The sequence below is a fragment of the Bubalus bubalis genome, chromosome 3, assembly GCF_019923935.1.
Source record: "Bubalus bubalis isolate 160015118507 breed Murrah chromosome 3, NDDB_SH_1, whole genome shotgun sequence".
Lineage (NCBI taxonomy): Eukaryota > Metazoa > Chordata > Mammalia > Artiodactyla > Bovidae > Bubalus > Bubalus bubalis.
The window spans coordinates 145,981,048-145,996,760 of record NC_059159.1 but is presented as its reverse complement, the minus strand read 5'-3'; the positions used below and the strand labels follow the sequence as shown (position 1 = coordinate 145,996,760).

The window sequence follows — 15,713 nt, the reverse complement described above, 5'->3', positions numbered from 1 at the left end:
CAATATCCTGTGATAAACCATAATGGAAAACATATTTTAAAAAATGTGTATATATATATATATACTTATATATAAATGCATAACCGAATCACTTTACTATACAGTAAAAATTAACATAACATTGAAAATCAGCTATGCTTCAAGAAAATAAATTTACAAAAAAGAAAGCTCCAGGCCCTCCTTCTTCTACATAGACATGGAGTTAACAATATACAAACAAGAATACCTCTGTGAAATCTCAGCTGAGAAACTATGGCTTCCAAGCCATTTTAAAACTAAGAAGAGATTCTATCAAGCAGTGAATGAAAACTGGTGTTTGGAACACCCTTTTACGTTCCTCCCCCAAGCAAAATAGGATGGCACGACTGGGAGGAACTCCCCCTCCCCATGATGCTCCTCCCTCAGGATGAAAACAAAGGAGTGAGCTGTACATCCAGTGTTCTGTCTCTTCTGGAAGTTTCCTGAGGGATGGTTTCTGTCTTGCCAGACTTGGAATGCTATCATGAGCAGTGCCAGAGTTTCAAAGACACTGAAAACTGAGGCAAGAAGCATGTTAGAGCTGATGGTCTGCAGGCAGATGCCAGAGGAGCAAGAGATCAGACAAAGTTTACTAAGTTTTAGAACTTCTAGCCTGACTGGTTAAGATTTTTCCCTGCACAAAGCCAGCATGTGAAGACTGGAGAGGTGGTTGATTTTCAGATGCCCAAATTCCAGCAAAATATTACAAAGAAATAGGGAAACGTGGTGTGATTAAAGGAACAAAATAAAATTCCAGAAACCAACCCTAAAGAAGCATAGATCTATGAGCTGCCTATAAAAAAATATTAAATACTGTCATATAGATGCTCAATGAGCTAAAAAAAAAAAGGAACACAAATAGACAACTAAGTGAAATTGGGAAAGTGATGCATGAACTAAATGAAAATATCATTAAAGAGATAGAAACTATAAAAAAGACCCAAACAGAAATTCTAGAGCTGAACATTTCAATAACTAGACTAAAAAATTCAATCTAGGTCATTTGAAAGTCAGAGAAACAAAAAGAAAAACAATGAAGAAAAGCAAAGAGAGCCTAAGAAGTTTATGGAATACTATCAAATTGACCATATATGCATTATGGGAGTCCCAGAAGAAGAGAGTAAAAGGAGCAGAGAGTTTACTTGATGAATTTTTGGCTGAAAATGTCTCCCAAATGAAATGGATACAAATTCAAGAATCTCATAGAACTCCAACTAGGACAAACCCAAAGAACCACAGTGGGACCTATTATTAAAAAAGGTGGGGAGGGGGGCAGTGGGATATCATATTTAAAGTGCTAAAGATGAAAAAAAAAACAAAAAAACTGTGAAGCAAGAATACCTTATTCAACAAAGTGGTTCTTCAAAAGTGAAGAATAAAGACTTTCCCAAATAAGTGAAAGATAAAGAGTTCATTATCACTAGACTTGCTATACAAGAAATGCTGAAAGAAGTCCTTTAAGTTGTGAAAAGATGGTAGATAGCAACATGAAGTTATACAAGAATGTAAAGTTCTTCAATAAAAATAAATGCATGAACAAATATGATATAATAACCTATACTGTCATAATTTTTGGTACAAAATAACACAAAAAGGACAAAACTTTTAAAAACTCTAAATCTATGTGAAAGGGCATACTGTACATATAAGCATGTAATTTGTGATAACACATAGAACATCTGGTAGGGACAGCTGTAAAGCAGAGTTTTTGTTTACCATTGAAGTAAGTTTTTACCAGCTTAAAATACAATGCTATAACTTTAAATATTTTATGTAATTGCAATAGAAAAAATATATAGAATATACACAAGGGGCAATGAGAAAGGAATCAAGGCATATTATTACAAAAATATCAGTTAAACTTAAAAGAGGAAAGCAGTAAGAGATGGACAAAAAAGTTACAAAGCATATAGAAAATAATGAAAAAGGCAATAGTGAGTTCGTCCATATCAGTAATTTCTTTAAATGTAAATGATTTAAACTCCCCAATCAAGAGATATGGATTGGTTGAACAGATTTTAAAAAAAATAGCATTCAGTTATATGCTACCCACAAGAAACTCAGGCTTCCAAGGTGGCTCAGTAGTAAAGAATCAACCTGCCAAAGCAGCAGATGCAGGAGAGGAGAGCTTGATCCCTGGGTTGGGAAGATCTGGAGGAGGAAATGGCAACCCACTCCAATATTCTTGCCTGGAAAATTCCATGGACAGAGGAACATGGCAGGCTACAGTCCATGGAGTCACAAAGAATCAAACATAACTGAGTGACTAAACACACAGAAGAAACTCACTTTAGACTTAAGGATATACATAGGCTGTAACTGAAAGATGTAAAAAGATATTTCATGGAAATGGTCAACAAATAGATCAGGAGTGGCCTACTTACATCAGACAAAATGGACTTTAAATAAAAAACCTTACACAATACAAAGACATTATATAATGATAAAAGGATCAATTCACCAAGAAGATAGAAAAATTATAAATATGCATTAAACCTCACGGTGGGGGTGGTTTACTTGCTAAGTCATGTCCGACTCCTGTAGCCCCATAGACTGTAGGCAACCAGGCTCCTCTGTCCATGGGATTCTCCAGGCAAGAATACTGGAGTGGGTTGCCATTTCCTCCTCCAGGGGATCTTTCCAAACCAGGAATCGAACCTGGGTCTCCTGCATTGTAGGCAGGTTCTTTATCTCATAACACCTAAATATATGAAGCAAACTTCGACAGATTAGAAGAAAGAAGCTGATTACAGCAAAATAGCAGTAGAAGACTTCAGTACTCTACTTTCAATACTGGATAGGACATGCAAAATATCAATAAAGAAGCAAGGGATTTGAACAACAGTGTCTGAATGAACCTAACAGACATATGTAGAGCACTCCATCTAATAATGGCAGAACATACATTCTTCTCAAGTGCACATGGAAACCCTCAAGATCAGACCATGTGTTAGGCCACAAAACAAATATTAACAAATTGAAGAAGATTGAAATCATATGAAATATCTTTTCCAATCATACCAGAATGAAACTAGAAATCAATAGCACAGGAAAACCTGGAAAATCCACAGATTTCTGGAAATTAGATAGTACACTCTTAAACAACAGTCAAAGAAGTCACAAAGGAAATTAGAAAATAGCTTGAGACAAATGAAAATGAAAACACAACATATCAAAGCTTATGGAATGGGGTAAAAGCAGTGCTAAGAGGGGCATTTATAGCTGTAAATGCATACATGTATAAGGAGGACAGATCTCAAATCAACAACCTAACTTTGTACCTCAGGATTAGAAAAATAACACACTAAACTCAAGGGAGTCAGAAGGAAGTAACTAACAGATTAGAGCAGAGATAAACGGAACAGAGAGTAGAAATACATTTAAAAAAACAACAAAACTAAGAATTGTTTTTTGAAAAGGTGAACAAAATTGACAAACCAAAAAAATGAGAGAGAAATCAAATAAATAAAATGAAAGAGGAAACATTACAACCGATACCCCAGAATACAAAGAATCATAGAGACAGACAATTAAATGCGAACAGTTGAATAAACTAGAAGACACAGATAAATTCCTAGAAACACAACCTACCAAGACTGAATCAGGAAGAAATAGAAAATATGCAGAGACCAATAACAAATAAGGAGGTTAAATAAACAATAAAGAAACTTCCCAACAAAGAAAAGCCCAGGACCAGATGGTTTCACTGGGAAATAAGCACCAATTGTTCTCAAATTTTTCCAAAAAATTCCAAAAATGAGGAACACTGCCTAACTCATTCTACAAGACCAATATTATCTTAATACCAAAGTTTTGGGGCCTTGCTGACCCTGGAGATACTGTCCCTCCCAGGATACACTGATTCCTAGAGATATAAAGAATTCACCAGCAAGACAAAAAGTGTCTTTCAACCAACCCATCCAGAGCCCACATCCAACCATCTTCTTTCCTGAATCACACAGGACCAGGTATGAGGTATCCAGGGACAGCCCCTGTACACAGAGCCCACTGAAATTATTCAGACTGGCCAATCTTAAGCCTGCTTATTCTGTCTCACCCATCCATCTCATCAGAAATCACAATAAAGACTCTACTGTAACTTAAATAGTACTTGTACATCAACTATACTTCAATTAAAAAAAAATCATTACATGATTAAAAAAAGATTCTTGCTCACAATTTCCACCCCCTCTGTCTCCTGACCCACCCTGGTGAGTTTCTCTCTGGTTCTCCTTGGTATCATGTGCCCCCTCTTTTCATGAGCTATGAGTAATAAACTGTCTTTACACAGAAGTCATTTCCTGATTTGTTGGCTTTGTCATTTCTGAATAATAATAAAACCTAGATTAAAATATGTCCCCAGTCCACTTGCTGAGACTTTGGCTTACAACAGCATAGGCCCGTGGCTGCCGTTTGCCCACAAACCTGCCTCTTGATGCAGCCATGTTTGTCAATACCACCTCCAACCAAAGGCCACCTGTGCTTCTCTTGAGACCTAGTCACTTGCAGCTTACCTATGCTGTTCTCCTCCCATGCACATGCAGTCCCTCTAAGCCAGGGCTATCAGCTTTACTCCCATGTCCCCATGAGTCCCAGTGCAGAGCCCAGAGCCCCAAATGCTAAAGGGACACAGATGAGCTTTCTCTAACACTGAGCCACATGCATGAGCATACCTGCTTCCCCGGGCCATCTGCATGGGGCTCTACTCCCATGCCTGGGCTCCCTTCCTGCCTCTGTACGCCCCATGTGCAACACTAGTGTTTTCCCATTCATAAAACAACATGATAACCATGCTGCCTTCTTCATGGGGGCTCTGCAAGGCAGGCAGCAAGCACTGGTGAACAGAGCTGGTGGCAGCGCTGTTTCCATTAAGACTGGGCCACTGTGTGGCCATGGAACTGAGGCTTAGGAGTGAGATCATTGCCTGATGTGTTGGGGAGACCCCTGCTTGCATGGTCCTGCCCTCGGGCCTGCCCACCAACCCATTGCGGGGGCTTCTTTGAGAGTGGTGTTTGAGTGTGCACCCTGCTACTGGCACCAGTAAGTGATGTAAGTAAGTGATGGCCCTGTGGACCTCCAATACCCTCAGAGGAGGGCCCTGCAGCCCCTGACACCTGGTACAGGAAGGTGACCTACCTTGGCTGGATCCATGTCAACCTTAGAAGGGTTGTTCTCGGGGTCTGGCTCCTCACTGCTCCCCTCGCCTGCATCGCTATCAGCCTCCTCCTGTGGAGACTTGCCGCCCAGGGCTGTCCCCGGGTGTGGCCCTTTGATGATGGTACCTGGGCCCGCCTCGCCGCTGTCCTCACAGAAGTGCTCGCCGACCACGCTGCAGGACGGGCTGTCTATCCCGCTGTCCCGGTTAGGGATCTTAGAGCTGCTGGCCTCACCCACTGAGCTCATGTCCCCAGCAGAGGCCTGGCTGCCAGGGCTCCCAGAGGCAAGCTCCCCGTAGTGAGTTCCAGGCCCGACAGGGAGGGCTGGGAGCTTCCCTGGGTCTGTGCTTGGTTGCTCCAGGGAGGCATTATTAGGCCCAGCGTCTGGCTCCTCCATGGTGGCACTGGGGGCCGGGGGTGTTGAGGACCCCCTTTCTGGCTCCATTCTCAAAGCTGAGTTCTCTGACCTCTGTGAGGGGCTGGCTGGGGGCTTCCTGTCAGGGAGAAATGAGTGCGGTCAATGCCAGCTGGGCTGTGGACCAGCCCCCAGGGAGGGCCCTCTGGAGAAAGTCAACACGCGGCTGCACTTGAGCACCCCTGTCAGCCTCAGCTGGTTTCAGGCAATGGCAAATACAAAGCATTTTATTTTAAAAGTTAATTTCTTCATAAAGAAAGAAGGAAGAGAGAGAGGGATGGAAGGAGGGAGAGAGGGAGAAAGAGAGAAAAAGAGACAAAGGAAGGAAGGAGGAAGAAAGGAAAGAAAAAAGAGAGGGTGAAAGAAAAAGGAGAGGGAGGAATGAATCCTGTAGCACGAAGCTACCTGCTCCTCGATGAATTAGAAATAAACGCATAAAATGATAGCAGTAGCCATCTTGGGCACAGTGGATCTGGTCTGCACCCTGCTCTGGCACCCGTGACACTATCCTCAAGGTAGCTCTGAGGTGAGGCAGGATCCCCATCAGGACCCTCCCTCAATATCACTGTAGATATGCTGCCTGACAGGTGACCTGACACTTTCCAGAGACCCAGGGGCTGAGGAGCCTGGATCTTGGTCCCAAATTCCTCCTGCTGCTGCGTTTACGCACTGGGGCTGTTTCATGCTCTCACATGGTGCCTCTTCTGGAAAACCTTGTAGAGGAAACGCCCCTTCGAGTGTCACTCAGTCAAGTGTCAGACCTGCACAGAGAGGGTCAAAGGTGAGACTAGACTGCAGGAGACTGAGATTCCCCCCAAATCTTCTACTTGAAGCCACAGTGGAGCTGCAGAGAAGGCAGGGACCAGGAACAGCAGCCACTTATTCCTGGGCAACAGGTGGGTTACCTGAGGCTGGCAGACTCCACAGGGCACTGAGGTGAAGGGCGGGTGACAGGCTCCCTGCCGGCTGCTTTCTGGGTCCTTTGGGTTGGTCAGCCGAGGCCTTGCATGAGACTGAGGCGGGGCAGGATTTGCTGAAAATCTTTTTCTTGCCCAGCAGTTTTGAAGTGGAGCAGTTCAGGAGGTTCTAAAAAAAAAAAAAAGTGAAAGAGAACATCAACCACCTCCTCCACTGGCACTTAGAGCAACCTGGGTGACAGACCTAGTTCTCTGGGGAGAAGATGGAAGGGCAGCTTCAGGCCACCGCTCAGTGCAGGGGACCCCTGAGCAGGTCGTAGAGGTCTATGGGTAGATGGAGCACGGCTGATTCCCTGGCCCCCAGCCCAAGGAAACATGTACGACAACGGCCGTGGCATATAGCAGCTTCTACTGCTGCTGCTATGGCTGCTAAGTCGCTTCAGTCGTGTCCGACTCTGTGCGACCCCATAGACAGCAGCCCACCAGGCTCCTCCGTCCATGGGATTTTCCAGGCAAGAGTATTGAAGTGGCTTGCCATTGCCTCTGCTGCTGCTGCTGCTAAGTCACTTCAGTCGTGTCCGACTCTGTGCGACCCCATAGACGGCAGCCCACCAGGCTCCCCCATCCCTGGGATTCTCCAGGCAAGAATACTGGAGTGGGTTGCCATTTCCTTCTCCAGTGCATGAAAGTGAAAAGTGAAAGTGAAGTCGCTCAGTCGTGTCCGACTAGTAGCGACCCCATGGACTGCAGCCTACCAGGGTCCTCCATCCATGAGATTTTCCAGACAAGAGTACTGGAGTGGCTTGCCATTGCCTCTAGGGCTGGCTTAAAACTGGGGCCACAATTGAGCTTGTCCCCAGCCATGCCATGACTCAGGGAGAAAGGGTCCCTTCGAGTGTGCAGTGCCATCATGACTGAGGGGACCCAGCAGGCCCTCCCAGACACACGCACTCCCTGTGCTCACAGTCACAATCAACTCTGCTGTCAGTGGCTTCTTCACACATTGCCTTCCTCCCTCACTAAACAAAATAAAGAACCATCAGTGGACGCACAGGTCCCCCTCCCCTCCAGACACACAATCAAAAAGGTCTCCTGAAGCCTGACCCTTGGCCACCCATGTAACAGAAGGGCCTCCTGGCAGAGTGTGCTCAGAACAGAAGTGTGACCCACCTCTGCACGTACATGGCCTTGAGGGCTGGTGAGGCCCCAGGAGCCAAGCAAAGATCCAGTCCCTGTGGGTCTCCTGCCCTCCTGTCTCCCAGTGTAATCAGATTTCTTCTGAGTCAAGTGACTCCAAAATCAGTGCAGGGTGCACATTTAGTATTGCTACTGCCACATTCCTCAAGAACTTAATGGAGAGGAATATCAATATTTCTAAACAGAAAATGCATGCTTTGCTGCATTCTTCTCATAGCACAGAAGATAATCTCCAGTTGCCAGAAATCAGACATGACACAGCAGTAAAAATATGCCAGATGGAATTCAGGCCACACACTCAGCTTTGGCATGTCTAGTGCAGCCATCCGGTGCCAGGTTGAGCCTGCTGCAATCACACCTCAGGGCCTCCTGCTTCTGGTCAAGACTGAATAAACTGGAGCTACTCTCTCACCTGAAACAACTAAATCATGGATAAAGCACACGAAACAGCAGTTTGAGACACCTTACACCAGGCAGCAAAGGGCAGTGCTTCTGAAGGTGGAAACATGTGCAGTGAGCCCTCTGTCACCCCAACTTCCTGCCTGGAGAAGGGGATCCCAGGTCAATCCCTGAGTGAGGAGACAGAGCTGGGCATCCAGGAACCCCAAAGCAGCTGGACGTCACAGGGTAGAGGGCTAGAGAGAGAGCTGCAGTGAGGGAACATGGAGACTGACGAGGGCCCTCGGGATAGCTCAGTGCATGTGCAAGGGAACTACAAGACTTGAGAGAGAACTACCTGAGAGGATCAAAGGGAACGTCAACTCAGGCTCACACGAGGCAGGGAGTAAGCCTGTTTCCACCAGCCAGATTGAAAACCCCAATATCCACAGGGACTTAGATAACTTGGAAGGGTCTTGCCTCAGTGTGGGTGCATAATTAGCCCCACAGTGAGCTCTACTCACGTCCCACCTAACGAACACTGATGAATTTTAACAGAAAAGTCCCTCTGTTTACACGCAACTTAACAGCATCACTAAACAATGCTCCAGGACAATTATAGAAGCACAGACATATTCAGAATCCAGTAAGGTGAAATTTACAGTGTCTGGCATCCAACCAAAAATTACCAGACATAGAGGGCAGGAATACACAACCCACAGAGAGGAGGAAAAGTCAATGAATTGAAGTTGACCCATATCTGATACAGATGCTAGAATTAGCAGACAAGGTCTTTAAGGCAGAAGCAGTACCTGCTTTATATTCAAAAGGTCAGCAGAGACATGGAAAATAAAAAAAGATACATATACAATTTCTAAAGATGGAAACCACAAGATGTGAGATCAAAACCCCCTGGAAGGGACTGATGGCAGATTAGACATTAAAGAAGAAAAATGAGTGAGTTTGGAGAGACTATAGAAGCTTTCTAAAATGAAAGAGAGAGAATGAATTGTGAGATGCAGAAAAACTATGAACAGCATAATATGTGTGTAACCAGAATACATATGTGGAGTGTTAAAAAAGGAGTGAGCTTGAAAAATACTTGAGAAAAAAAATGACCAAAGTTGATATCAATTCTACACAAACCTTTGGATCACTGAGGGGAAAAGGGAATACTTCTCAATAATAAGGATGAATCTAGAAAAAATTATTTCAAGTGGAAAAAGACAAAGGAAAAGGTGCCTACTTGTTTTTCCATTTACATAGAATTCTAGGAAATGTACCCTAACATGTGATGCCAGACAGCAGACCAGGATGTTGCCTGGAAGGAGGGATAGGTGTGGTGTGGGGGTTACAATGGAACACAAGGAAGCCTTGCAGAGTTCACAGATGTGCTCATCACATGTGTGTGTGTTTGTGGATGTTGAAACATCCAATTGTACACCTTAAACATATGCAGTTAGTTATATGTTGACTATACTTCAGGGAAGGTGATACCTCTGAGTTACACAGACTTGGTGAGTTGCTAACACTCACCAGTGTCATTTTCCTTGTTACAGAAGGGACAATGAACTATGCAGAGGACAGTGGTAAGGGGTGTGGCAGGCCCAGAGCCTGGGGAGGCTGCAGCAGCCTGGCTTCCCTGGATCCCCGTCAAGGGGAGGAATTGTACCCTTCCTCTGGAGGTCCTTCAGGCGTGGTCATCTTATCTTCCAAGGGTTTTTGTGCAAGGGCAGCTGATCAAGGCTTGGCCAGACTGGGAAACCCAGGGCTCGGCATAAAGATGTCCTCCAGGGAGCAGAGTACCTGGTGGAGGGCAGTTCTGGCTGCAGAAGAGCTGAGACCACCCTCTAATCTGACTTAGGAAGCTGCAGGGTACAGCCCGCAGCCTCAGCTGGTCTCCCTTTCTAAGGCCAAGGTGAGCACAGGACAGGCCAGTCCAGTTATAGCCTCCCCTCCTCACAGCTCAGAGGAGAGGAGGGCTGAGGGAGGGTTAGGGTCGAGGATGCACACGTGCAAGGGTGCCCACCACACACACACATGTAAACACACACACTTACACACATGCACATGCACACACAGACACACATAAACATACATCCAATTACACACACACACATACTCCATGTGCCTGGGGACATGCTGAGCGCTTTTGTATGCTTGCTCAGTTGTAGTCACCAAGGTGGGTGACATTCCATGTCTCAGACAAGGATGCCAAAGCTGATCCTGGCCATGTGGCCTAGGGGAATCAGCACCCAGGAGCTGAGTCTACCAGACATGCTGCTCTGAACCCCCTGGACTGGGTTCCAGGCTCATTCTGACATGCCCAAGGCCAAAGATGTAAAACCATGCAGGAGCCAAGGAGCATTTGTCATTTCTGTCTTCCCAGCCACTCACCTCTCTCTTCGAAGCCCCAAGCTCTCTGAGCTGAGAGAGCCCAGCTACTGAACTCAGCCCAGGGCCCAGGGCCTCTGACACCCAAGGCTGCCACCAGCCAGTATCAAAGGCCCCAAACCTGGGACCAGGAGAGGTGTGGGGACTGGAGAAGTACAGAGAAATTAAATGTGCCCCACTACCGAGTGCATTGTGCAGCCAATGGATAGGGTGGCAGGAGGGGTGTGGTCCCTGCCCTGGAGTCCCCAGACTGCTTGGCAGCTGCCTGAGACAGGCAAGGATAGTCCTGCAGATGGGCCACAATTCTGCTCCACCTGACGCTGGATGTCCCCACTACGGATGCAGTGCAGGAGCTCCCGCTAAAATCAACACTATGCCCATCTCACTTGCTGCCTGTCACCTGGTACCTTGGAGGCTCCAGGTGGGCAGGGATCTCCACAGCTTTGTCACTGACATGGCTTAGTAGCCCCAGAACATGGGGCCCCAGCTGACAGCTATCAGCAGCCATCAGAGGTATGAGCCTGAGAGGAAGCCTTTGAAACAGTTCTAGCCCTGACTGGCTACAGTCCCAGAGAAACCCTGAATAAGGGCCACTGGAATGCACCCCACCAGTCCCGGAATCATGAGAAATAGTGCTCAGTGGGGTGGTTGGTTACGTGAAGGAGGTAATCCAAATAGTACTGAAAGCACCATGGGGCAATACCAGAAACTGCTATGCTGCACACACCTACATGCAGGTTGCAGGCTGGGGAACAAGGCTGCAGAAACCTACAAGGCTCTATCAGCAGTGACAAAAGTCTGGTTGTGCAGGCCCTGCCAGATGCAACAGTCGATGGCATGTCTGCAAAGCTGCTCCATGACCCAGAGGTGCCTGCACTCCAGTGTTAGGATCCAGAAGCACAATACTTGTCTTGGGGCCTCAGCCTAGGAAGTGCTCTGGCTGGTACAGTCTGTGGTCTCCATCCTGTGTGCTGAGAACCCAGACATGGACACAGACACTGGGATGCCATATGCTTCAAAATTCAGTGGGGGTCAATGAGACTTCAAGGCAGGATGGGGCTAGCAGAGCGAGGAGGAAAGGAGACTGGTCAACAGCACTGGACCCAACAACAGTCCCACAAGGGTTCTTAAAGCTCAAGGCAGCACACAACACTCTACCTCCAATGGCTATGTCATTGCTTTTTAGGGGTCCTAACAGACAAAGATGGGCAGGACACCTCACCAGGCTGATGACCTTCAGCGATTAGCATCACCTGAAGCTCCTAGTTCCCCATCACAGGGCCTGCTCAGCTACAGTAGGAGTTGGCAAAATCACACAATGAGCCCAGTAGTGATGACATGTGCCCAGAGCTGAGTTGACAGAAGTTCAGGGAAAGCAAATCCAAGAACGCACTGGGTACAGTGTAAGGAGCTGTGACTAGAAGGTCCACATGCAGAGCTGCGTTGTATGCAGGCAGGTGTGTCTGGGAAACAGATCACTGTGATGTTTCTTTCTTTCTCTCTTCTTTGGCCGTGCTGCATGGCATGAGGGATTTTAGTTCACCAACCCGGGCTCCAAACCATGCCCCCTGCAGTGAAAGCGTGGAGTCTTAACCACTGGACTGCCAGGGAAGTCCCTGTACTGCTTCAACTTAATCTTTTTGCTTATGTATATATTTACTATTCTTCTTTATTTCCTTTTTTTTTCTATTTTTAAATTTTTATGCTTATTTCTGATTCATATTTTGTTTCTGTTTTTATTTTTATCTAGAAGGAGAACAAGTATAAATATTACAGACACTATGCATTGCCATACATGAAAAGCAACTACAGAAATACAATCACAACCTTGGAAATAAAAAGTAAAATCCTTTCTTGCATAGGCAGCTAGATGTATGATAAAGCAAGTAGAATCTCAGGAGTGAGCACTGCAAAATTATTGGAGCTTTGCTGTATTTTTTAAATGTTTTGTAATAAAGTTTTTTGGGAAAAGAGTTTATCCCTACAGCATTCAAGATCCCTAGGCCCACACTCAGGGTGAGGCAACAGGGGCTCCTTGTTCCATTCTGACCTCTCCCATGGGGCACCCTGGGCTCACTAAATATTCCTCTCTACTTTTGATTGTGTTTAAAATTTTTATTTAAAAAAGCAATGAATCAAAATAGATAAGAACTTTCCAACAGCTTCCAGTTGATACTGAAAACCCTAACACAGACATGACTCTGCCTCTCCCTCCACACTGAGGCACTTCGGGGGCCTTTGCAAGGCCCTCCCTCTGGAGGAACAGCCTAGCCCAGCTCCCTGCGCTCATTCCCTGCTCTGTGATAGACCTTCCTCAGAAGAGAACCCCCTCCTCCATAGCTCCCACCTGCCAGGCTCACCCACACCTCCCCACTCCACTCCCCACTGGCTGCAGACCACACAGGTGGAAATCTTACCTCCTTCGTGTGGTCTGCCACCTGGCAAACAGCAGGGCTCAGTAAGCATGTTCAGTGAGTAAGTGAATAGATGAATTTGAATCAGCACGTCAGTTTTATTTCCTTCTAATATGTACTTTTACATAGCCCTACAAAAATATGCTTTAGTCAAGTCCAAATTTTTGAAAATATAAAATGCAAATCAAGATTACAGAAGGTCAAACCCCATCTCCTACCGTCCGTCACTTGACAGCCCCACATCATCTCATCTAACTGCACAATGACCCTGTCAGGTAATTACAGTGAAACAGAGGCCTAGACAGTGGATTCACCCCCCACAAAGCCGCATGGCTGTACCAGCAAGAGCTCTGTGTCCTGGGCACCAAGGGGCTCCAAGTAGCCCCCACAAAACCCCGTAGAACTGATGTACAAGGTAGGTTACCATCCACTTCACTGGGAACCTAGACAACCAGTCATCACCACCACACACAGGGGCTCAGACAGGGGACAAGAACCCAGACATAGGAAACAGCATCCTAGATAGAGGGAACAATATCTCAGACAGAGACAGCAGTATCACAGGCAGAGGGACCAGTGTCCCAGAAGGGACAAAGGAAGGGCACAAAGCAAACAAGAGTGAGTCATGCCATCTGAAGAGGTGGCAGTGTGCCTAGGTGTGTGAGCCCAGAGGGGAGGGGACAGGATGTGGGGGTTGGAGCCAGGATGGATCTCATAGCTGTAGGCAGCCAGGGGTCATGCAGGTGAGCGACACCCCATTCAGGTTTGGGTTTCACATCTGTGCTATGGTCAATACTGCTTGAAGGTTACATTTTTACTCCCAGACTCATCCCCTTTTCCATGGACCTGTTTCCTCATCTGTCAGTGGGGTCATCAGAGCCCACCTGGAGCAGATGGCAAGGATGCAGCAAGACAAGTGCTCCTGGCACTTGACCATGATCCTGGGGTGCTCCTGGAGACTCTTCTGTGATCACTGTTCTGAGTCCAGCAACAACCCCCACCCTAGGCTCTTAAGGGGCTCAGGGCAGAAAGGCCTCACCTTTCCTCTGGGGCCTTGCTCAACACCTCATCTCAGCTCTAAACTCAACAGACCTACTGCAGTCTAGGCTTCTGTGTGTGCAGAGCATACAGTCCTGTCCAGCTTTGGGGGCCACTGCATATTTGGAGGTGCTGGTTTTGTGTGGAAACAGACGTCAGCGCAAGTTGCGGAACCAGGGCCTTGGCCTCCTGCAACTACCCAGCCGAAGACAAACCACTTCCTCCCCTCAGCACCCAGCCCCACCCAGCCCCAGGGCCACTTGCCAATCAAATTTTCAGGCTCCAAAGGTTTGAGTTTGGGCCCAGCTTGTCAGCTTACAGTCCATGGTCTGGGGCAAGTGATGGGCCTAAGTTTCTCTGTGGCCCTCAGCTTCCTCTCCTAAAAGAGTGGTGGAGCAAAGTCACCGTGGGATTTGTCTGAGGACTAGTGTGAGTAACAGCAGAGCTTCCCTGAGCACACCCAGCCTCCCAGGGCTGTGCTCACCTCTGGAGCCTGGCACCACTCAGATCTCACTTCACATACGAGAAAGTTGAGTGGTAGAATCAGTGGCCCATAGTCACAGAGCTGGGGGAGGGACTGCAAGCCAAATGTCCCCGTGGGCCATGAACATCACCAGGATCCAAGCTACCTGCTGCCGCATACTCCTCGGTTCCCTCCTCCAGTGCAAACCCCAGACCCATCTTTCCACCTCCCAGGGGGAATCCACAGCACCTCACTGACCCTGAGAAACTGTAAACGGGCTGATGGTCTGCAATCAGAGGGACTCCACACTGCAAACGCCACAGGGTCCTGGGAGCCAAGTGCTCTGGGTACAGCTGTGCCCTAGAACATGCCCCCTCAGTATAACCAGCACAAACCCCGCTGCCTCTGGTACCCCATGGCTGCCCATCACCCTCCCCGAGGTCAAGGTGGCCTGGCTACCTCCCTGAGGTCAAGGTGGCCTGGCCACCACCCTGCACTCTCTGGGCACAGAATGAGGTTCTGAAGAGGCCCTGACAGGCTCAGTCTTCCCTCCTAGCAGCCCATCATAGACAGGCCCTGTCAGGTCCTAAAATGCAGATTGCAGAGGAATCTTCTGAAGCCCCACAGTCTCTAGGGACTGTGTTTGGGACCACTTATCCCTCCTCCAAAGGTCCAGTCTATTCGGGGACCCCAGCCCTCAAGTTCATCTTTGCTAGAGTCTAAACTGCCACAGGACACTCAACAGTGTGCTCACTCACTGCTCAACGACTTGCTACAAATCATGCCAGAGGCACCACAGGAAGACAAAAGGGACACAAGACACCGCTCGGCGCCACCACGGCAGCTTCCTGCCTTAGAGACATCCGACCCCAAATGACTACTGCTCTGAACTTTCCCTGACCCCAAAGTGCCCCTTACGGGACCAGCAGAGGCTCTCTGGGCTGGCGAAGACCCCAGAGCCAGCACCACTCACCTGTCTTCTGTGGCGCACGTACTTCTCTCCAGGACTGACTTCAGGCAGCAGCAAAACACAACTTCCTTTTGCTGGTTTTCGCAATATGGGTCACTAAACGACAGTGCGTTTGCATTTCCGCACTGGTTCTTCCCTTGCCTCACATGCAAAGATACAGCCCCAACCGGCTGGAATGCTGTCCGAGGACCAGGCGATGCTGGCCGCAAGGTGGCCTGTGGTGGTTTAAAGTTTAACAGACTGCTCTGCGTGCCCCAAGTGGTTCCGGGTGTGGAGGCTACAGCCGTCCTTCCTCTGCCTCTATCTGTTTTTCTAAGCAGACTTCCAGGTGCCCGTCTCTCAGACCTTCAGAG

The 15,713-nt window shown here is 47.4% G+C and overlaps 1 protein-coding gene across 10 annotated transcripts in view; it reads right to left on the bottom strand.

Annotated features, from left to right (window-relative positions):
- FGD3 (FYVE, RhoGEF and PH domain containing 3) overlaps positions 1-15,713 on the bottom strand; it is a 65,141-nt gene that overhangs the window by 26,864 nt on the left and 22,564 nt on the right. For 2 of the 10 annotated variants that reach the window (XM_044940296.2, XM_045165132.1), the window contains exons 1-4: positions 15,364-15,603; positions 6,495-6,675; positions 6,260-6,350; positions 5,155-5,668 (exon numbers count right to left, since the gene is read on the bottom strand). In XM_044940296.2, coding sequence (XP_044796231.2) covers positions 5,155-5,668; positions 6,260-6,273 — 528 coding nt within the window. In that variant the 5' untranslated portion in view covers positions 6,274-6,350; positions 6,495-6,675; positions 15,364-15,603. Of the gene's footprint in view, positions 1-5,154; positions 5,669-6,259; positions 6,351-6,494; positions 6,676-15,363; positions 15,604-15,713 lie in introns of those variants that run through there. The other 8 variants (XM_044940289.2, XM_044940292.2, XM_044940291.2 and 5 more) reach the window with 7 other exon arrangements.